The following is a 23,659-nucleotide window of genomic DNA, read 5'->3' on the forward strand; positions in this document are numbered from 1 at the left end:
AGAAGCATAACTGCTCCTGACTTACTGCTTTAAGAAAATTCAGCATCAGACTAGTCTGAACAAATGTTAGCAGTGTCTCCTTTGCAGAGCTGGGACCTGAGTTCACTGGTGTAAAAAAGCTCAGTTTTAACTCAATTACCAGAATGGGCTTCATGCCTGAACTGCTGGATGAAGTCCTGCAGTCTGCCAGAAAGATGAAACATATTGTAGTAATTCTTAAACACTTAACCTGGGTACCAGACCTGTGGGTGTTTTCATGTTCCTCTGCAGCAGAAAGGATGGTGGATAAATGAGTGGCAGCACAGAGGCCAGTATCCTGTCTGGCCACTCATTTGATGGTTGTTTCACTGTCTGTGTGTGCTGGGTTTCTCTCTGCTCTGCTGCCTGGTGTTTTGCTCTGAGCTCAGTGAGGTGCTAAGATTAGCTGGTTTGTTTTTGTCATAATCTTTCATGTTTGCTGTGACAGATAGGTGAGAAAGCAGTATTTGTTCTGCTCCAGCATGCAAGGAATCCAGCTCAGACACTGAGGGCAATTAGTTCCTATGTTGTGGGATAAAAAGCAGACATGCTAAAATTTGAGGGCTACTTTTTTCCTGTACATGCTCCAGGGGGAATGCTGCACACTGCACTGTGGCTTCCTACATGATTTCTCTGTTATAAGATTGCTAAAGTGCTGACTGCCATTCAACTGCTGGCCTGTGGTTAGTGGAAATACTAAATACTGCACTGGCTTCATTCCTTGTGCCTTTAATGTTTCACTTCCATTTTAATAGTTTCATTTATGCTTAGAAATAGGGTTTTTTCCTACTTTTGTGAGTAGTCTGGCACCACAAAATGTATTGAAAGCATTTGAAGTAGTTCAGTAGGAGGCAGAATTAAAGGTCAAAGTGGTTTTGTGAGCAGAGCAAGAAACTGGGAGGAAATAAGTTGCAGAAAAGAGGGAGTAACAATAATCAAGTGAGAAAAATAGGAATAAATATAATGGAAGTATAAAGAGTCTTGAAAATGCAAAGGATGCTAAGGTTAAAAGAATTTAAGGTACTAATATGATGATCTGAATTTTCATCTCTTAAACTTGGCTGCAGCATTTAATAGGGTCTTGCTCTGGGGATATTAAATGTGTAAACTACTAATTTAAATGATACAATTAGTTAGAAATGTGAGTTCTGTGTGAACATATAATTTCATTTTATATGTCACAAAAATAGTTTTTTGTCTGCTGACATAGTCCTGAATCAGCTTTCTTGAAGGGAGTGGTTGTGTTATGGCCTCACAGTAGCCGAACATCGAGCTTGAAAGTCTGCAGATAGAACATTTACAATAGTGTGTATGTGTGAAATTTTAAGTGATGAACTGCCTGATTAAAACCAGAATATGTTTTTACTGAAAATCTTTATTGGTTTTGTGTAAATCCATTTTTAATACTAAAAAAAAAAAAAAAAAAAGGCATAGGGGAAGGAAATAAATTAGTGGGTAGCAAGTAAGACTGAAAGAATAGACAAATAAAGGTGAGAATAATATCCAGCTTACTAAATAAGATTTGCTTCTTGAAAGATGGAGAAAGTTGTTTGCTGATTTAGCTGGTATATCTAGAGCAATGTACTTAACTGTTTTTATGGTGAAGATTATGTTCTGTACAAATATATAATGCATTAGAATTTTGGTAGTCCTGTTTCAAAGTCTGCTGAAATATTTTCAATTCCTTCTTACATTTATCACAAACAACCATTTATTTTCTTGGGTTGAACCATAAATATTTGTAGAAGGGCTGTAATCTTTTTTTTAAAAAACAAGAATTTGAAAATTTGCATAATGGGCTTAAGTAACACGACTTAGAAGTAAGGCTATATATGTTGCCTGTGATGCTCTTTTTTGGTGACTTGTTCCATAATCAGAATTTATAAAATTAAATTCATTACTGGACATTCAAATTAAAGACATTAATATATGTTATATTCTTACATTACTAGATATTACAACATGCTTAGAGATTTATGTCAGAAATATTAATTATATCCTCTTTTCATTTTACACCTACTTTTGCCTTATATTTGTACTAACCCAGTCAATAAGCATATATAAACCATGTCAACTTTTGCTGTTTCATTGCATTTTTACTGTTTAATTGCATTTTTCAAATAAATTTTAATCAAAAAATATTTTGCTGCTGATTTGCACTGTACATCTCCTAAATCTAAGACACCACTGGGGTCAGAAGATAGCAGATAGACTATGCAGTGTTTGAACTGGTACTCCAATTCCTGATTTCCTGAGGATAAATGTGATTGCTCCAATATAAATGTTTTAGATCACAGTGACAGCTGTGGAAATTAAACATAGCCAGCAAAATCTATTTTCTGTCTAGCTAAGTAAAGGAGAGGACAGATGAAAAAATTCCCTGGGCGAATGAATTCTTATGAACAGTGATGAATCTTTTCCCTTTGCTATATTAATTTTACTGTATTGTTAGGAAAGAAAAAAAATCTAACTTGTATTTCTGTGTGTGTTTTTCATATTCAAGTTTATCATATTGAGGTGAGAAATTTAGAATATCTCTCCTAGACCATGTTGTAGCTCACATTTCTAACCATAGGGAAAAAATAGCCTTTAGGATAGTTTCCAGAGAGTTGCAATGGTTTGTGAATGAAATAGACTTTAAAATTCTGTGAAAATCTGGGGTTTGGGGTGAGGTGAAAAACTCAAAATTTCCTAGGAATTTCCTTTCTCCTAATTGATTATGAACAATATGTTTTCAGAAGCTTTGCCATATCTTGACTTAAAGTATCTTAAAATTTTAGGCCTACAATTCTGTTTCTTAAACACAAGTTTTGATACCTGCTTCGGAAGCTACTGTCGTGCAGAAAAATACAGAATTTTCTCATATAGGCTTTGCAGCAGGTTGGGCACAGAGGAAGAATAAGAAGAGAGAGATTTCCCTGCCAAACAGTAATAACCCTTTGAGTAATTTTCATCACTGGTTTATTTTCTACCTGGTCATGGTCCTGGCCTCTAGTTCTGGAGGATTCCTTTCCCCTCCCAGTGAAACTGCTCAGCCTTGACCCGTGGTTGGAGTTCAGTGTTTGCACTTAGAGACAAAACAGCTCTGCCTTTTCTGGTGCTGCTTCCAGCTGGGACTTGGTGCTGTTGTTAATAAGCTTACACTCCTCTTCTCTGGGCCAATTCTTTCTTGTTTCCACAATTACTTCTTAAGTAACTCCCTCTAGCAAAGTATGCTTTGTAGAACTCACCATTAGAAGCAATTTGATAGTCCTTTTTGTGAACTATGCCAGTCACTGGATATTTCTGTTTGGGCTGAAAAGTCAAAATGAACTATGGAGTGCTCAGTTGTTGTATTGTGATTTAATTTTTTTCTTTGCTGAGGTGGAGGAGTTAATGTAGGTTATCGCTCAGAAGTGAGGCTATGAGACATTATTTGAATTTTTTTAAATTAGTGTATTGTGACCCTTAAGATATACAGGCTTTTTTTTTTTGATTGGGAAGAAAACAGCTCTCTTTAAAAAGTTTATTGCAAAGTAAACGACTAAAGTGGAGCTGCAGTTACTTGAAAGAGACAAATATACATTCATTATTTCCTGAGTATGTTGTTTTTACAGGAAAGCAAAGGAAGCAATGGCTGGGTGTCATTAAGGAGTAGCTCGTGGAAAGCGGTGAAATGAGCAATGAGACTTGTAAAGTGTCATGAAAACTGAAACACCAGGGTACAAAGTACTGCTTATCCTCCCAGATATGGATACCATATGGCAACATAAAGGGAAATAGAGAGTAGGAGACAAGAATCCTATTATTCTCACACTTTCATTTGCTTGCTATTTGCTTTGGGCAAATGACTAAAGAAGTTGTGCCTGAACCTTCTTCTGGCACAGTATTTATTGACAAGACACCTGCCTTCCCTGTCAGACTCCTTGAAGTTTCTTTGGTGTAATTCCAGCTTTGGCACTTCTGATTATAAATTTATTGTTGTTTTTCCTATAGTGTTGAAATAATCTCTTACTGGCTGTTCCTAAGTTAAAATCTATATTAATTTTCTGGTAGGATATCCCTTTCTTCTCTTAGATCATTTCACTTATTTTCCTTAAGAACGACAATGTGTTGTGGTGGGTTCTTGCTGTCCTTGAAATCTCTGCCTCCTCCTTTTTTTCTTTATCTGCAAGTTGCCATTTCTGGACAACTTTCTACATCTCTCTTTTATGTATCTTTGGAATCAAATGGGCTGATTGGGAGTGCTTGGAAAGATGTGGAAAGGATCTGGAAAGGCAGTTATGTGGTCCATATACCTTTGGAATGGCACAGAGGAGAGGGGTCTTTATCAGCTCTCCAGAGGCTGACACAGCTCTGGGAAGATTCTGTCACCTCCTCCCTCACCCATTTTCTCCTTTCCACCTCCTGAGTACACACCTGTCTACCACCCAGTGTTTTCTTCATTTGTAACAGTTCCACAGCAGTTTCATATTTCTCTGAAGTTAACAGATCTTCCTTAAATATTAAACTAAGTCCTACCAATATACAGTACAATTATCTTCACTGTAACAGTTCCTTAAAATGGCAAATCTGGCAAGTTTCACCTTTGCTCTTCTGACTTTGTGTCTGTGAAACCATAATTGAGAATTTCTGATGATGTCCCCCAAAGTTAATGGCTGGTAGATAAAACCAAAGCCAACAGCATTGCAAGACCAGGGAAAGCATCCAGTCTTTCGTTGTTGCTTAGACTGAAACTTTCACCTATTTTGCCTCAATCCATCTGAGGGGATCATTGATGTATTTGGCTTTGCCTTCACTAAAGGCTGTGGGAATGAGCAGCTGTTTGACTGTGTTGCAGCAAGAAAATGTGATTTTAAGAGCAGGTTCTTTTGTCATGGCAATGGGTGCTATGTCAAGAAAGAACAAGAAAAGCTGCTCAGAAAGGTTGTATGGGAGGTCGAGAAAATAGTGCAAAACTCCACAGAAGATGTTACAAAGGGGGCCCCTGATTTATAAGGTTTATGCTTTTTGTGTTGTAATTGTGAAAATTAAGGCTTCATGTGTCATATCAGACTGTTGTGGGCATGAGGTGGTGAAATTACAGATAATAAATTACTATTCTTTATGCTGAAGCTGTAGAACCTAATTCTCCTAATTTTAGCACCACAAGGAAGTGCAGTTTAGTGCTTCTCTGTGCTATGGAGTTTAATGCAAATGTTTGAACTTTCCTGTGGTCTAGGAAAGCTGGCATTTTAAGAAGTATTTCATAGTTGCATAGGTTACCATTACAGTATTATAATGACTTTTCAGTGCTTTGTTCAATGGAACACTGGCCTATTTGTGGGGGAAAAATGTCCAAAGGACATCCTAACTTCTGTTCTCTACAGAAGTGTTTGATATGACACAGCATTAAGGGATAGAATCAACCCCATGCATTCTCAATTTCAGAAAGAGGGGGGGAAATCTGAAATACGAAGCTATTCCCACTAGAAATGTTGTAAATCTTACAAAATATATAAGCTTTCCTCTTGAACATACATCAAAGGCATAAAACTTGGGAGATTAAAATATGTTTTTAATCTTAGTTTGATGAGCAAAACTTTCACTGTAATATTTATTATGAGAGGCTCTACTTGTGTTGCCTCTTCCCTTTGTTCTGTTTATATATGACTTCCTTTCTTCCAAAAAAAGTAGGAAGTATCGTTTTCACAAAGCTGAAGGATATTGCAATGGTTTGTTCATTTAAGCTGAATTGCAGGCCCACGTGGCAGACACAAACTTTTCTTTTATTGTCCTGGGTCCCAGAGGACAAGCAATGCTTTCTGATGGCTTCCCATGAATGCCTTTCATTTGTGGAGGAGTTTCAGTGGCTTATGCTGACTGTACAAAGATCAAACAGGCAGGAAAATTGTGGTTTTATGAAACTTAGCCAAGATCTTTGTTATTTTCTCAGAAGTTTTTCCTCTCTAACCCTATTTTTTAAGGACAATATTAGGGCAATTAGTTTTAGCGACTGATGGGGAAAAAAAGATTGTTCTATCATTTTCTCTTTAAAAATTAAGTCTTTTCTTGGTTATTAGAAAATTTGTAGGCATGTTTAAAGAAACTACTGACCATAATTACAGTCTGTCTTTATTGCATTTGGAATCAATGGTATCCAAAATTAAGCTTTAAAAAATGTTGTGGCTGTTTGGTCCTGCAATTTGATCTATTTTGGGCCACTGCGCCTGCCGAGTTTTGCTGAAATCACTCAGTTGGGTTTTTTTTCGCCTGGGTACAAAGGTCTGTCAGACAGATTTGATTGTGATTTGACCTGTCAAAGTCTCATTTGTTTCAAGAACAGTGTTTTTTCTCTCAACAGGTTCTCTTAGCATTCATTACAGAGATTTCCTTTTTGCTCAGCTGTTGGCAAGCTTAAGTATTGGAAAGAGATGTGCAGACCACAACGTCTTTTTAACTGCAGCAATGGCATGTTTTGCCAGCAATACATAATTCTCACTGTGTTACTCATATAAAACCTCATGTTTTTCATACGAATTCAGTTTTTGTTGAAGGATTACTTTAATAAAACTAAAACGTCCCAAGTTTCTGAAGTGAAACCTGTAGCATCTTTCGGGGTCAGCCGCGGCTGTAACTTGAACAGCTGTACAACATGCATCCTAGATTGTTTTTAATTGTCTTCCCTTTCTCTAACAGCAGTAATTCTTGTTTATATTGTCAAGAACCTTTCCACCAAGCACAAGAGCACCATACTTTAAGGTCACATGCTTAACCCCACTGCGGGGCTACAATGTAAATGGGCCCCTTTTGTTTTCATTAATGTGTGAGGGGTGGGTGCGAGGCAAGGCTGTTCACAAGGCTTAAATAACTTATTGTAAAAGTCTCCTAAAGAAAGCATATTTTGTCTCCATACCACAGTTGTTTAGCATTACTCTTGTGCATCCAACCGACAGCCAGTTTGGCCATGGATTTTGTGTGTCATTTTGTTCTTTTGACCTGTGATGCTTTTTTTTTTTCTTTTTTTCTTTTTTTTTAACCGAGCTAATGGATTCACCTCAAATAATACAAAATGAAGAAGCTTTTTCTCCTTCTGTTCCTGATAGCCTGAAAAGTAGTAAACAAAGCTGGAACTGCTCTTTTCCACCCCAAACCCTTTACAAAAACAATTTGCCAGCTACTGTTTCTGTGTTGATGAATAGGTTTAAAGTTAAGACTTTCTCAAAATGTCAAATTAAAATAGTATTCTCAGTGCTTTTAATCAGTTAAAAATTAACAAAGCATAGCCTTTTGAAATGGCTTCAAGAGTTTGAAGTTTTTTTCCAACCTTTCACCAATGTATGAAGGAAGAAATAGATTGAAATATTACAGGTTGTTTTGATTATCTGGACTTTGCCCTGAGACCCAGGATTTCACATGATTTCAAACCCAGTGATGATGGTAATTTTTGGCTGTCACTTTCAGTTGATTTTTTAGGCCAAAATAACTTGAAAAAAGTTGCAGTCATGCTTTTAATTGCTGCACAGGGTCATAAATGGAGCCGTTTGGGGGGGCATATATCACTTTTTTCTCAGGATGAAAACTCTTCAATATGAACATAAGCTCATAGTATTTGGTTGTTCTATTTTAAATGGAAATCCTGTGACAATTTTTCACAAATGCTTCTTAAAATACTCCTTTTCCTCCTAGTAACTGCTATGCTCTTGGGCTTTTGGCAGAGACATTTTGTCTTGGGTTTTCATTTTCTTACAGTACTTCTCTAGCAAGAGCAACTTGCTATATCTAGTGATATCTCCAGTATGGCAATAACTGATTTGACTAGTTCTAAACAGGATGAAATCTGCCAACCTTAAAAGATTATGTAGAACTCAAGCACACAGTGGTATTTTGATATTTAAGGAGCTCTTTTAATAAATATTTAGGAAAAAATTTCTTGAAACAAAAAGAAAAGTATAGTATTTAAAATGGCAGTAAATGAGTCTTTGAGCATGCAGTCTTGACAGAGTTGCTGCTGAATAGGAAAAAATAGTCAAATATTGTTTAAAAGCAGTCCATATCCTAATGAAAATGTTTTAGCTTTTTTTTTTCCTAGAGGAATGTAGTTATCCTTAAAGATTGATTTGGTACACATAAAAAGATTGCATAATGACATCCTAAATAAAAAATTTAAAAGTGGAAAAAAAATAAGAACACCGACTCCAGAATTCAAATGCTGAGGAGAGACACCAGTTTATCAGATGACATGTTTTCCTCTTTAGGAAGAGAAATATTTTTTATTAATAACTTTATTAATTTAACATTAATAGTTCAGGTGATTGTTTGCCTAGGCTGTTCCTCTAACATGTGCTCTGAAGTGTGATTTGCCCTGTAGCTCAGGGTGAAGCAGGTAGACAGTGACAGTACATGGAGGTTTTTAGAGCTCTGGCACAGCTTGTCATGATGTATTTTAACAGTGGAGGTTTTTGTATGAGAGAACACAGGTCAAACCCTTCTCCACAAATTGCCATTTTTCATTTCTGCAGCAGCCAAGGAGACACAAAAGCTTTTTTGGGCTGGTGGAGAGCATGTCCTTTGTGGCATGTCCTCAGTACGTGTCTGGTAAGGATGCTGAGGCAGTTTGTGTTAATGCATCCTTGACATTGCTTTTTACCAGTGGATTAAGGGTTCCTGCTGGAAGAGTGCAGAGGTGATTAGGCAGCCACCTCTGACCTCTCTCTTAAGTTGGACTTCGCAGCTGAACTTGAGAACCCATATCTTGTTTCACGTGCCTGTAGAAGGAAGAGTTGGTGAGTGCTGAGGCAGGAGCTGGGAATGTTGTGGTGCAGGGTAACAGAATGCACTGTTAAGGGGTGTCTGAGCTGTAACAACACTGTCTGTTTTCCAAATTATATTGTCCTAATTTCTGGGCACCTCATGCAAATGTCAACTCTGTTGAGGTGTCAGAATCTGCAGCACATGATTTTTGTTTCGGAGAGAAATCAGTGTGCATAGGTTTGTGTATGTTTGATCTGGTGATCACACTGTTTGTTTTCTTTGTTTGGCACATGAATCAGATGATTAAAGTTTATTTTCCCTGATTGAATGCTGTCATATTAATGAAAATTGTTTGCTTTTTTTTTTTTTTTGATGTAGTGAAATTTTCAAATAGTTGGGCATTCAATCTTATTCTTCAGTGTTGTAGCTTGGTATTTTACTGGAACACAGCTCAATCAGACTAATCAATAGCTGCCTACAGTTGGCATTAACAGCCTTATAAAGTGTAGACTTTACAGATACACTGCATTCAGAAGAGAAATAAATAGCAATATATGTTAGTGAGCTCCTGGAGAATGGAAGTTGGCAGCTGAGGATGAGAACCTCAGTGGGAGTTGATGTGTCCTTGGAAGGGGTGGAGGTGAGTGTTCCTTGGGTTAATGCTCCAGGTCCATGATGCTGCCCTGAAATTAACTGGAATGTGATTAAACAGTAACTGTGAGTGTTTGGTATCCTGGTGTGTCTACAATACAGCAAACATAGGTTTACGCATATAAGATTAGATGGAGTTTTAATATTCTTTAGTTTAGGAGGACCTGTGGTTTGTGTATTTTTTTTTATTTTCTTAATTCTTGAAAATAAAAGTGTAGTTTTCTTTTGAGCCTACAGGATGTAAAGTTTGAGCCAACTTATTAATTATAGTTCAAGATTGTAATTTTGCAATTATCTTTTTTCTTGTAACATTTGTGTTGTCTTTATGTAATAGTAAGATATATTCCCCTTTATAACTTGTAATAGAAAATTAATGTCCATATATAAGTGGCATATATATATATATTACAGGTTTATGTAGTTTTATGCTCTAATTAGTCAGAATGACACGTGCAAAACTTTATACCTGAACATGCTCTGAGTGCAAGAGAATTAAGAGTAAGTATTTGTCTTCCTATTTCAGGAGGAATCTATATTTAGTGTGAGTACTGAATTCAAACTAGGTATGGTACATATTTTGGGCAACTGTTAGAAGTAAGTTAAGTCAGTAGGCTTTTCTGTTTGTTCTCCTTTGTCAGCTCCACCATTTTTAATATTTGCTAGTACATTGCATTTTGTTGTACATTTTACACTGCATGTCATCAGCATTTTCATGGCCCGTATGTGAAGTACCTAGCCCATGGTTTGATGTCAAATATAGCTATGTACTGTAACAAAACTGGAGGAGAATGGAACACTGAAATCAGCCTAGTTTTCTGTTGAGGAATGAGGATCATAGCTTCCAAAAAAGTGTATTTCCTAATGCTGTTGTCATCAACTACTGGCGATGTCTGGTGTTGTTCTCCTTGCTGCTTGGCAATGTCATGTTCCCCATACATTAAATACATGTAGTGTAGCAGGCTCTGCTTTGGTTTTATTTCCTGTGTTCTTCCCAGCAGTGTGCTCCCAGTTCTCTTTCTGTCTGTTTTGCCATGACAGCTGGTATCACTACTGCGCTTAAATGATTATGAATTTTAAATCTTCACAATGGTGTGCCGTGGTGTCACTGGGGGTAATGAAGTTGTTACTTGAGCCAAGTGTGACAAAACCTCATTTTTGAAAAACCCTGGTGAGAATCCCATTCTCACAGGGATATCCACAGACCTGGTGCCTTTAGTGCTGTGAAGATGGTATTGAACCCCTTATGTCATTTGAAGATATGATTCAGCTGTATGTGGTTATCTTGCATATGTACTAAATTGCTGTTCTGCTGTGGCATGTGTCTTAGACAAAGCATGCCCACAGGCACTTCTGGACATGTGGCTTGCTGGTTCATTTGATTGTGGCTTGCAGCTTCTTCATTCTGCAGTGTTTAACCCATTCTGTAACTTGGCTTTCTGTTTTAAATTATTTCAATAAAACTAATGACACTGGAAATGCACTTCAAATTTCTGCACAACTATATTTTAGACAGTGTGTTAAAAGACATTGTGACTAAGGCAGTAAGTAGCTTGATAGCAACAGGTAGTGGCTTCAGTGATGGGAGGAAAATGCTGATATTCTAGGCTTTTCCATACTAAACAGATATTGAGATGTGCTGTTTGAGAAAATTAGTAATGTGACATATAATTAAACACTAAAAAAAATATAATAATGATTTCAGACACTAGCATTCACTGCTTTCCATTTATCTTTGCTTGTGTATGTTTAATTTTTTTTTTTTTTGGTGACTATTACTGTTACCTTTAGAGATTCCAGTTTGCATTTTGAGTGCTACAAAGAGCACAGATTTAGTTCAGAGATTTTGGTAGAAGTTTGCATCTATAAATATTTTAAGAGAAGCTGGTGTGTAGTTTAGAGTATTAGGGCTTCAGTATAAATTCGATGAGTCAAAGCAATGCCTCACATCTCAAATTATTTCATTAGAATCAGTAAAATTATATGAGTGTTTAATTTGAACTACAGTTCATTTCAGTGCTTGTGAGATAGTATTGCCTAATTTTGGCTTTGAAGCCCATCCTTTTTTCCTCTCATCTCTCCTCCACCCTAAATTATTCATAATAGATGATTATGTTAATTTTGAGATGCTAAGAAAGTTACTGGGTACTCTTTCGAGTTCTTCTGAATGCATAAAATCATTTGTTGTATAATTCTTCAGTGCTCATTAGAACTGCACATGATTGTTGATGATGCAAATTCGGAGTGCTGGCTGAGTGAGCCTGTGCAGGTTGTGCTCAGTGTGATTCAGCACTGCAAAATCTAAGCTGTCCAGAGTGCAGATTAGCCAAGTGACTCTTGTAGTGCATCTTAGCTCAACTGATTTCAGCAATAGCAGATAATCACTGAAGCATGCACTGCTGTGCAGTCCTTCAGAACTTAAGTGTTTGGTGTAACTACTGTTTGCATGTGACCAAGATGGAAAAAGGGAGGTGTATACAAAGGAGTGAATTATAACAAAGAACACTTTCTGCTTCAGTTCTTGTTCAGAAAACATATGTTCAGCCATGCAGGCAACAGTTGGGGTAAAGACACTGTAGGTTTGGAAACAAAAGGCGTGTTCTTTTCTTGCATTCACAATGTTCTCAAACATATTCACTTGTTAGGGACTGGCCTGTCAGCTGGATCTTCTTGCAAGCGTGATTTCTTTTTCCTGACTTCTTTCAAAAGCTTTTTCCCCACAATGTTTTACACTTCATATAATCCACTATGCATGCTAGGCCTGCCTAGTCTTTGTGCTATTGATGATTCAGAGGTGGAGGGGCCATGCTCTGGGAGAATGTGGCTGTAGGGTAACCTTTCAGTCACCCATACATCTGAAGATGCTAAGCCACTCTTATTCCACGTATCTTAAGTGGTTTGGTTGCTCTTCCATGATGAGGTGGCTTATACTTCACCTTTAGAACGCTGCCAAACCAATTAATGCAGCAAACATATTTTGAAAGTGTTGATCTTTTTACATTTTTTTAGTTTGTAACTGCATATTGAAAATCTCACAGAGACTCATCATAACTGCTTAAATCATCCTGTAAAAATAATTTTTTTCCCGTCAATTGGAAATTCATTCAGTTTTGGCATGCCAGAGTAACCAAAAATTACTTGGGCATTACTTCTGTTTGGATTCCTTTTTCCTAAATATATGGTTCAAGACCCTGGTATAAATATTCTTATATAGGCATGAAGGTAATGCTTATTTCCAAATTAGCTCAACCTGGTTTAATTTATGACTTTCAAACTCATATGGCTGGAAAATGTACTGCTTTAGCTCCACAGGTATAGATAAATGGAACAACTTTCTAGTGCAGACAAAACCTGCAGTTTCTTTGGAAATGTCGAAGTGATCTACTCGCTGTAGGTTTTTCTAGGTCAAACTACTCATCTATCAAGTCAGGTATTCATCCTTTGTTGTCAGCAGTGAATACCTCAAAGCCAGGCAGGGCTGCCTACATTTTAATGCATGTCGACTTGTATATAGAGCTTAAGCATATGTCTGACTTTAAGCATTCTGCTCTATAATTGGGTTATGTACATGTTTAGTTTTGATGTGCACCATTGAATATAATGGTAGGGGAGAATGTAAAATCTTTGTGGCGATGGTTTCACACCAGCAACTTGAGTTTCCATTCCTTTTATGCTACAGAAATGATGTTTCTTTTGTAAAATTCTCTATTCTTTATATTTTATTTAAAAACAGACATAATGTTTGTCTTAAACCCCGTGATGTTATGTTGAAAGTTCTCAATCAATAACCAGAACAGTTAGGCAGTTTTGTGTTGGCTTGCAGATTATTCATGTGTTTTGTTGCAGTATTAATAGTGTTATCTGAATTCTCAGCCTGGTAAATTACCACTGATGAATGTCCAATGATTAGAATTTCCCATATAAGATCCTTCAGACCATGAGGACTATTTACTCAACTAGAAAATCCTCAGACAAGAAAACTTCATGTAAATATTTTCTATTGGAAGGTGCCAGCAAATGCATCCTTGCCAACGTACGTCAAAACTGCCAGAATATCTGTGAGGATGGGGATTAACTTTTTAGCACTGTCATCCTAAGAGCTTTGACAGGGAAACATTATTTAAATGTTTTTTCTTTGACTGAAAAGATGTTAACAGTAGATAAAACTAATATACAGCAGTTAATGATACTGACATATATTCCAAGTCTGCACCTTTTTCTTTTCTTGAGGTCTGTGTCAGAAATCCTTGAGAATACTACAGCTTTAAAATAAATTGTCCTTCCTTCTCAAATGAAATTTGATGACTTGTCTCCAGTCTGATAAAAGAAGGCACTTGCTAGCATATTGCCTCTTTTGAGGAATTTTCTTTTGTTTTATAGGCTCTTTAAAAATAAATTGTTTTAGATGTTGCAGTGACTTCTCTGAATCTCAGAAAATAGTTAATAATAATTTCTTTTCTTTCAGTTCCCGTGAGCCTACCTTCATTGCACAGTTTGCATATAACAGCTAGTAAGAGTAGAATGTACTGAACCTTAAACAAATCTATTAGGATCACCATGGCAAGAAACTGGGAAAATGGCAGGAAAAACGAACAATGATTTTGTAAACCCTCCAAAGGTCAGAAAAAGGCTTTCAGTAAGTATGCAGAGGCTAGAAATCAAATCCCATTTCCTATCATAAGAAACCAGTTGTTGTAGCAGCAGTGGTTAATGTACTGTATGTGAAAGATTTAAGACTAGTTGGAAAGCTTTGCTTCTGTTTTATTAGGCTGCTATTGAAAAGCCAACAGCATAACTTCAACTAGGTGCTTTGAGATTTCTTAATGGGCTGTCAAGGGCAAGACACCAGGTCTGTGCTATACTAGCTCTTTCCTGTACATTAAAACAACAGGGGCCAAATGATCATATACAGAAGTATGAATTACTTGATGCTTTCTCTGTTCCATATGGTCAGCCATGTCTTTGGCAATTAATCATGTACAGAATCAGTTGAGTGCTCTCTGAAGCATTGAAGTCAACATTTAGTTGTACCTGTGCCAGTGGGGGCAGTGGGGGTTGCGAGTGTAAAATAGCAGGATGAGGAGCTGCTGGCGCCGAAGCCAGAGCAGCTGGCTTCTATAAACAACACTTTTTTCCTCTTTACCTTTTTTTTTTTTTTTTAACTTTCTTTGACAAACATGACTCATTTTTCAATATCATCCAGAACATGAGGGTTGCTGAGTGAAACTGTGATATCTGGCATAGTGAATTAATAAACAAAAGGCAGAGAATTGGGTTTAATGTGCCCAAATTACCGGGTGATAACTTAAACCATGCTGGCTGTTTCCATTGTATCAGTGGAAATGGGCACATTTGCTCGTATTTTAAGTAGAAATTTTAAAAGTAGAGAAGAAATGAGCAGGGTTTTGTAATCAATTACTAGCTTTTTTTATCATGGAGGAGTTACAACATGTTAAATTAACGTGGCCTAATAGATTTCAGGTTCTTTTTCCCTCCCCTCTAAAAGGGACCATGTTCTAGTTTCATAGAATTTCATCAGGAAACGTCTGTCACTGAAAGCAAATAAAATGACAAAATTAACAGGGAAAATACAGAACAACATTTTAGCCCTACTTACAGATTTTACTCTTTGATTTTCCTTACTGTATTAGCTATTGATTTTTTTAGAGATGACTGCTGTGTTAAAGTAGAAGTGGTTGGTAAAGATTCAGAACATTACCCTATTTAAACTGGTGGTGAGTAAATTAAATCTTAACTTGGAGTGAAAAATCTGATTTGTTGACCCAACAAAGTAGGACCAAGAGGCAAACTGTCCCAAGTGCCACTTTAGCTCAGACTGAAGGCTAATTTGTTTGACAGAACACTAAGCTTCGTGTCTCCAGTTATACAGTGTTACTAACCTTATGTCTGACTCCTCATGAGGTCTGTATTGAAGGAAGGAAGGAAAAAATCTAGCTTTGTAAGATGGAAAATGTACCAGTGTGGGGTTTGGAGTGTTTAGATGTTGGTTTTTCTTGCTTGTCTGTAGACATGTTGTGATATTCACCCAGGACACACCGTTCAGCAGGGTAGTGGCCTGTGGATGTTAAAACAGTTTCTTCTGCTGCATATCTAAGGAAAAATATTGTAAACCTGTTACAATACTTAGATTGGCTTTGTAATGGATCTACATTTGTGTGTATATCCAAGATGAATAGAAAGACTTGGTTATAACAGCTTCTATTCAGTCCTCTGTCGCTGATATATTTTGTTGGTGATAATGAGAGAAATTGAGTGTTGGTCTCTTGAAATCTGATCTTAGAACCTTCCTTTCTTACATAATGAGAGAAGATGCTCTGATGGCTTCTTCCTGATATGCCTAAATTTAGTTCTGCTGCTGTACCAGGAGGAAGGCAAAGAGTACAGTTTCCTAAATACTATGTTTAATGTAAAAGGCTGGATTTGCTCCTGATACATGTGTACTTACACACACGTGTGTGTGTGTGTGTGTATAACTTTAGGCTTTTTGAGAGGTGAGTTGTGTGTTTTTAAGACTTATGCCATTTGGGTTGTACAAGGAAAGCCCTAAATACACTAATAGATAAGTAAGGAGAATTGGGTAAGCTTTACTGAAAATACTCATAGTATTGCTTATTAAAGTGGTATGCTGGCCAATGAGACAAGGAGTTGCTTCCCACAAGTGAAAAGCAATTCGTGTAATCTCCTTTCTTAGATTGTCCAGGATATGTTTTTTGACAGCTCAGGAAGCAGAAGAAAGTTTCACCAGTTTGTAAACATTACCACCCTCAAGAATCTCTGTGAACACAAGGATGAGATAAGACAGGCTGTAGGGCTGGTTGCATTGTTTATTTATTCTACTGTCCTGCAGTCCCAAGTGTGCTGAAAACCCCTGAGTCAGTGCTGAGCCCAGTTCAGAATTGTGAAGGCTTCACTCAGCATTGGGCAAAGGGGGCCTCTGCAGGCAATTATCTGTCATTAAAAGAACTGAGACACAAGATCAGATTTTCTTTGATGGGATGTGCAACTGTAGTGATGTTCAAAAGAAGGTCATTCCTGCTCCGTGGAGCAGGGGTTGTATCAGCTGGGTTTCTGATGGGTTTTTATCAGCGCTGATGTGAGGAAATGGCTTTCCCAGCTGATAACATCTTTGACCGAGTTTCTTGAACCCTTGACCTTTATCAGTTGAGGTATATATCGAATCCCCTTGTTAAAAAAAAATCCAAAACCAAGTTACACGGAAAAGACAACTTTCAAAGGAACATGCTTTATAATATTATTTTACCCAGAATGCTACTTTATTTGTTACAATTCAAGATTTTTATTGCCATTATAAGAATAGCAAGTTATTAAGAAATGCCTCTATAAAAGCTACACATCAAGCTCTGCACTGGCATTCCAGGTGACCTTGCTGCCCTTACAGCACTGTTAGAAAACAAGTAAATCAGTTAAATTGCTATGTATTGTTGTTGTGTGTTGCTTAATAATACTATTTCACCCTGCAGGTAGCTGTGACTGTACTCACAGGGCTCAATAAAGAAGCGTTTATGATGTCAGTGTCAAACTATGCGTTTGACTTGAGCCATGTACATCACCACATAAATGAAAGGTGTTAACAGAAGGCTGGAGCAATATAATTATATTCTCAGGAAAAAATAAATTATGTTCAGTTTCCGGAATTATGATGTTTCTGTAGATGGAGGGGACTTTACTTGATGAAACTCAGGACCAAACTTGCAATTTCACCAGGTCAACAGAATTCATACCATATCACATACAGTGTGATGGTGAATACTTGGAGAAGTGATCATCCATCTCTGACTGATAATACTCTATTGACATCATCTTTTCATCAGATTTTCACTGAAAATTCTTTAGCAACTCCCAGTTTTCCATGCTCTGCACTTTGTGGATCATTTATTTAGGAGATCTTGATGTTTGTTGCAGCAAATAACTGTACTTTTAGCTTTGTGAGGCATGGCATCATTAAACTTGGGACTTTGCTCAAGTTTTGGGGAGAAGCAGACATCTCACCATCACCAGTGGATTTTCCTGGCCCTCTGTGAATCAAATAGCCATCCAAACATTCTGAAAGGGAAATCTTGGTGGACTGTGGGCTTGTTGTATGGCTACAGTCTGATCATCCTATAATACAGGGGTAAACTCTGGTTGTAGTGCTCTGTCAGGTCTTGTACATGATAAATACAAAAGTTAAATCCGAAGGTGTATCTTTTGTGAGTGACAAGGAGTGTTAATTTTCACTCCAAAAATTTCTTTAATTTTCCATTAAAGAATGTACATTAGCTCATGTGAGTGTGTTTCACTTGCTGAAGTCCTCTATCAAATCCTGCGTCAAACTGTGCAGCTGCTGGAAATGAGGCTCTGAGGTCAGGATTGTTGAAGTTGGCGGATATTGGAGCTTGTGGAAAAGATGTTGTAGGTCAGTGCAAGGGAAACCCATGTCATGGAATCCTTATCTGAAAATGCTCTCTGGCTTTTTGTTTGCTTTGTAATGTCAAAGCAGGGTCAAGAATGTGATCTGTACAGACAGAGTTTTGAACATTTGGGGTTTTTACAAGAAAATGTTCTTTTTGATGTTTAAGTCCCATATGATGGGCTAATGCCTTTTGGTAGGCCAACTGGTAGAGCTGGGAGGTGGGGAGAAAGATGCTTTTTTGTCTTCACTTGTGATGCTGGTGCAATAAAGTTATTTTCTGTCTCTGTGAACCCTCATGCTTCTGTCTTGGAATGACCATAGCAGTAACAATTCTACTCCTGCTTTACATAGCTTAAGAAATGTATTATCTGTGTGTTATAGTTTCTTGTGGAAAAAACCCAAAAACCTATCAGAAAGAGGATACATCTCTGTTTTCACAAACTAGAGATAATAACAATTCTCTCACAGAATTCCCCGAGGAATTTTAGTTGGGCAGGACAGAATGTAATGGGTATTTGATGTTGAGGAGGAGGCAAAATGCCACGTGTTTTGTCACATTGTTCCAATGAGGCAGGCTATGCTGGGAATAGGAATTGCAGCTCTTGGTTTTATTTGGTTGTGTTTTCAAACTCACATGCATAACTTCCCAGGTCAGAAACTTTTTTTTTGCCTCCTTTTATGTGGAAAGAAAACAGGTTTGTGCAAGAATTCCATCGGTTCTGTCATCCTTACCAAAAACATTTAGATTATTTGATATGTTTGCAGAACACCTGACTGGAGGTTAGAATATAAGAAATAATTCCATGTCTATTGGATGCTGGTTAAAGTGAAAAAGGCAATATAATATCTTCACTTGAGGAGGAGACTCTCAGTTTCTGCCGTGGAGACACTTCTGCACATGGAGGTGTGCGCATGGGCACTGGTGGATATAGGACTGGGTTGGTAGCTGAGCATTTCCTTCCCAGCTGGGCAGACATGGGGAAGTGCAGGGAAAGAAGAGGAAAAATGGTGCAGAAATGAGTAGGAAAATATAGGGAGCTGGAGTTAGCTTGGTGGGAGGATGAAGGGTGATAAGAACATCCCCAGTTATCTTATATCAACATTAACTGTCAGCTCAAGGTTTGAGAAGGCCAGCAACATTTGATCTGCAGAGACTGAATGTCATCCTGCTTCACACATGATTTAAATCCATTGCATGTATATGTGTATATGTAATTTTTGAGCAGTTTTTAATTTATTCCATATGTAAAAAGACTTTATTACTTGTTTATTTGAAGTATTTAATGATAAAGAGAACATGTGGACATCAGCAGAAATTCCATTCAGCAGATATAGTACAAACAGGTATTTTTTTCAACAGATTTACCAAGGAGCAAAGGGGAGGGTGAAGTCCCCCAAACAAATGCTACATTGAGGAAAATACTGATAATATTTGATACAAGATAATATTTAGAAAATAACTATGCCTCAAGAAAATGTGGGCTAGAATGCACAGTGTCTTAGTGTGATACTTAAGGCAATGAGATTTTAAGGTTTACCTTATGTGCCATGTATATTGATTAAATACCAAATATATGGTGGCCATTTCTAACCATCATTTACTGTATTGATTTGTCAGCAGTGGAACTGTAATAAAAAAAGCTATTGATTTACTGTCCTTATTTGCTTATGGGCTTTTTATTAATTTTACACATTGTTTCCTATTTCTAGATTATAATTTTTATGTGTTTCCTCCCTTTAAGACAAGTCTGGTCCTCTCTGAGGTGAGAAAAGAGCAACAAATTGAGGAACAAAGAAATGAGACCATCAGCTGCTTCCTGCTCCTGCTTAAGGAGAGACAAAAGCTGCGTAAAGAATGGACAGCAAGGTGAGAAGTACTCCTATAAATCCCCTTGAGTGGGGAAAAGTGACTTAAAAATTTTAAATTTTCACTGTTCAAACAGTAATTCCTTGAATAGGATAGTCCATGTTTCTGTGGGGTAGACTGCTCTGTTACTCCTACAGTACAGGCTGCCGATAACAGCCTGGTAGGCAGCCCTCAGATCTGAGGAGTGGTGCCACCTAAAATGCCCTCAGGTTTTCCGCCTCTTGCTGACAATACGAGCCAGGCTCTCTGCTGGAATGCTCTGCTAAAACTGCCCTTCTTGGCTCGTGGCACTCCCATTTCCCTGAGGTGTCCTGCTGGAGTTACTGGATGGTGTTGGGTGAGGTGGGCTCACCTGTACGAACCGCTGGGTTCATGTCCTGGGGCTGTTTCACTGAACCTTGGAGAGACCTCACTGCCATGGACCAGGAGGTGCTATCAGCAGTGTTTAGAATTGTTTATGTTGGTGTTTGGGAAAGTTTGTGTTGCTCGGATATAATCAGAGTGCATTTCAGAAGCACCAGATATGTCATACTTTTAGTTTGTTCAGAAACAGGTGAATGAAAGAGGATTTCCACCATGTTCCACCTTGTCCTTCTCTTAGGCTGCAAATGAGTTGATGCCACCTTTTTTCAAACCAATGTCTAAAAGCTATAGGTTTTTACTAATTTTATAATGTATTATTTTCTTATTTGATATTTATATAAAATATCTAGCAGTCTGTGAAATTTTTCTGCCAAATATACAGCTTTTACTTAAACCCAGGAGATGTTCCTTACTTACAATTAAACACAGTTTTTAGTCAAAAGTATTTTTAAATCAGATTTTTGTTATTTAAATTCAGCATTTAACTGGCATGATTTTTTTACCTGCACTATTAAAAGTAAAAGGACATCTCTTGTATTTTGCTGGTGTAGTTCCTGAAGACTCTGAGATTGCTTTTAAAATGTTATTGGTAGATTTTGGGTCTGACACTTGGGTATCTTTTCTGGTTTAAATAATTAAACAGCAAATGAAGTTGGAGCATTTTAGGAACTTTAGAAAAAAATTGAACATAATTACGCATAGTTATTTTGCAAATTGGAGGTTGTGTTTTATAAGTTTTTGTTCCAGTGAGTAAGGAATGTATGCTGCTTTCTTAAGATTTCAGAATAAGCTGGCTCTAAAATATTTTCTATATTATCATGTGGGATTTACATTTTTCTTCTTGAACAATTTAAGGAATTTTTATGGTTACTTTGTTGGTTTTTTTAGTTTGTATTTTTCAATTGGTTGGGGGTTTTTTTTTTGATTTTTGGGGGGGTGTTTTTTGGTTTTTTTACCTTCCATCACCATGCCTACTAAATAATGCAAATGTTTTAGCTATGTTGGAAACAGAGGAAATCACTTAAAACTTTTCCTTGGGACAAATGCATCTTTGTTATGAAAGAGAGTAGACAGATCCTAATGAGTGGAATACCTTTATAGAGTTCATTTTGTCTGGCAGTGATTCCCTACTACACAAAGTCATCAGCAGTCATGGCAGCAGTGAGTAATTCGGGAGAGCCGTGGGTTTGTTTCAGTGTGCCTGCTGCCCCACTGGCTGCTCACAGGGGGCTCTGGGGCTGGAGCCAGGCTGCAGCTGGAGACGCGGCCCAGCCCCTGACACAGCCAAGCTGCAGCTCTTGGGGGTGGCAGAGGCACAGGCAGATGAAGTGCAGGCCTTCTTAAACCTAAGCACCTGAAAGAAAATTTCAAGAGCATTGTGCCTTGAAAGTTCCGAAAGAAAGTGTCCTTTGAGTATTAAATATCCATAATCCTTTTTCTTTCTGTTTGATGTTTCCCATCCCGGTGACCTGTCTGGGAGTCTCATCCATTTGATCTGCATAAAGAGGCTGTTACCATACACCTCACTGGGCTCCATCAAAGCCTCAGCTCGGGGTCTGCAGTGAAACATTGGCTGTGGCAGCCATGGAGCACACGGTGCTGAAAGTTACAAAACGTCCGCCGTGCTACGAGCAGGGCTGCCCATGTTTTAGAGATCAGTCTATTGTGTACTTTGGAATTACATGAGAAAAATGTGCTTGGACAGGAAATAATTAGCACTTGTCGAAGGGCAGGCAATAGGTTACAGTACTTTACTTTCAACAGGCTATCAGGGGATCAGCTAGATTAGATAATAGAATTTTTTTCCTGTGGAAGTTAAATACAGATGACTCTAATTACCTTACATTGTGCATTAGAGAGCAGATTATGAACAGTACAACTTCAAGAAATTTAGGTCAATGAAGGGAGGGCAGCTGGCAGAAAACTTCACTCTGCACTTGGTCTTTGTAGAGTTACATAGTCATTCTGTTCTTTCTTGCATTTTATTTGTGTCATTAACACCTGAGATAAACAAGAAAACATGTTGGGAGCTGGTAACACAAACTGAAATTTATCCTTTCCCAGAGAAAGGCATATGAACTCTTCTGGTATGTACCTACTCATTTAAAGCGCATTCTTGTGTTATTTACTTTAAGTTGTACCAGTGTTTCTGCCTATTAATGAGCTGGAATGACTCTTTTAAGATTTTATTTCAGCTCCACAGCCCAAAACTCATGGCAGTGTGCTTAGTGTTGCACTCACCATTTCACAGACTTGTGATGCAAAGATGTCATCAGTATCTTAAGTATCTGAGCAGGTCTTCCAGGGATTCAAGTTGTTCCCTGAGTGGTAGTGATCCAAAATACTTCAGGTAGGACTCAATGAATGTCCTCTGAGTGTTAACAGAAATGGTCCAGGGTTTCCAAAGCCCCAGATTTGTTTATACTGTGTGATAGGGCCTGATGGACAGGTTGTTATAGCTGTTAAAGAGCTGCTCTAGCCCTTTGAACTGACCCCTTCTTGACCTCTGCTTGCAGAAGGTCACTGTTCAGCTTATGAAGTGAGGGGAACCTCTGGTTCTACTGTAATAAAAACAGGGTGAAGGGAACAGCTGTGAATTTTGGACTGACCGTGCAAACCTGGATAGACTTTTTAGGGTCACTGTATGATAATGAAAATTGTTACCAAATTATATGGAAATTTAACAGCAATAGTGGGAAAGAGAGGGTGGAGTCTAATGCATTGGGTTTGATAAATGAAGTGTGAAGTTACCCATCTGGCTCTAGACAGCCCTCTTTTTCTCTACGAAAGGGAAACATTTAAAAATAACCATGGTACATCTAGAATCAATGACCCATACAGAGAGCTGGAATAGATCAAGATTTAATGGTGACTGTGGAAGAAATTATCATTTGAAAAGTGAGACAATGGATGAGAAAGTACAGTTCAATATCTGCACCTGATTCATTTTTAAAAAAGGCTTTAATATTTTTCCCTGTTGATGATGTTATTGACAATTTTATTTTACTTTTTAACTGGAACCAGGAAAGTTGTTATAACAGAAAGAAACAGGGGGAAAAGACAAAGTAGTTGAATTTCAAGAGAGAATGTTCACTTTTCCTGATGAGGAAGGGCCTGAGAGAGCTGGGCTATAGTTAAATAAAATTGTAGATCTTATTCTCCTGATAGAACTTGTATCATGTTATAATAGCATTGTCTTTAATGCTTGCATGACATACTGCACTTAATTGATAGTGAGTTTTTGTTGTATTTTTCATAGACATACATTTACTACCAAGCTAATTTGTCTTCAATAAATCAACAAGAGATTAATTTAAAAGGTAGTGTTTAACTGCATTGAAAATATTGAGTGCTAGGAAAAAATATGGTTAGTTAAACCATTGCTAAGGTATGGGGTTTTCAAATGGAAAAATTGTAGTAGTCCAAAATGGTTTTATTGTAACACAGATTCTGGTGTCCATTTTGCAATTTCCCTCAGTGAAATTGTGCCATTTCTCTTAGGGGAAATTCAGCCAGGTACTGGAAAATGTGAAGTTTTGGAGACAGACATAACAAAGTGGAAATTTTGATAAAACCATTTATGGTTGTTGAATTTTCATAGTGCTATTTATCCAAAT

General features: G+C 37.5%; 1 protein-coding gene across 2 annotated transcripts in view; it reads left to right on the forward strand.

Moving 5' to 3' along the window:
* Nucleotides 1-23,659, forward strand: part of FTO (FTO alpha-ketoglutarate dependent dioxygenase) — a 229,248-nt gene that overhangs the window by 79,173 nt on the left and 126,416 nt on the right. The window contains exon 8 of one of the 2 annotated variants that reach the window (XM_058034316.1): nt 19,555-19,679. In XM_058034316.1, coding sequence (XP_057890299.1) covers nt 19,555-19,679 — 125 coding nt within the window. Of the gene's footprint in view, nt 1-13,843; nt 13,918-19,554; nt 19,680-23,659 lie in introns of those variants that run through there. The other variant, XM_058034317.1, reaches the window with a different exon arrangement.

Source organism: Melospiza georgiana, chromosome 14, assembly GCF_028018845.1.
Source record: "Melospiza georgiana isolate bMelGeo1 chromosome 14, bMelGeo1.pri, whole genome shotgun sequence".
Taxonomy (NCBI): Eukaryota; Metazoa; Chordata; class Aves; order Passeriformes; family Passerellidae; genus Melospiza; species Melospiza georgiana.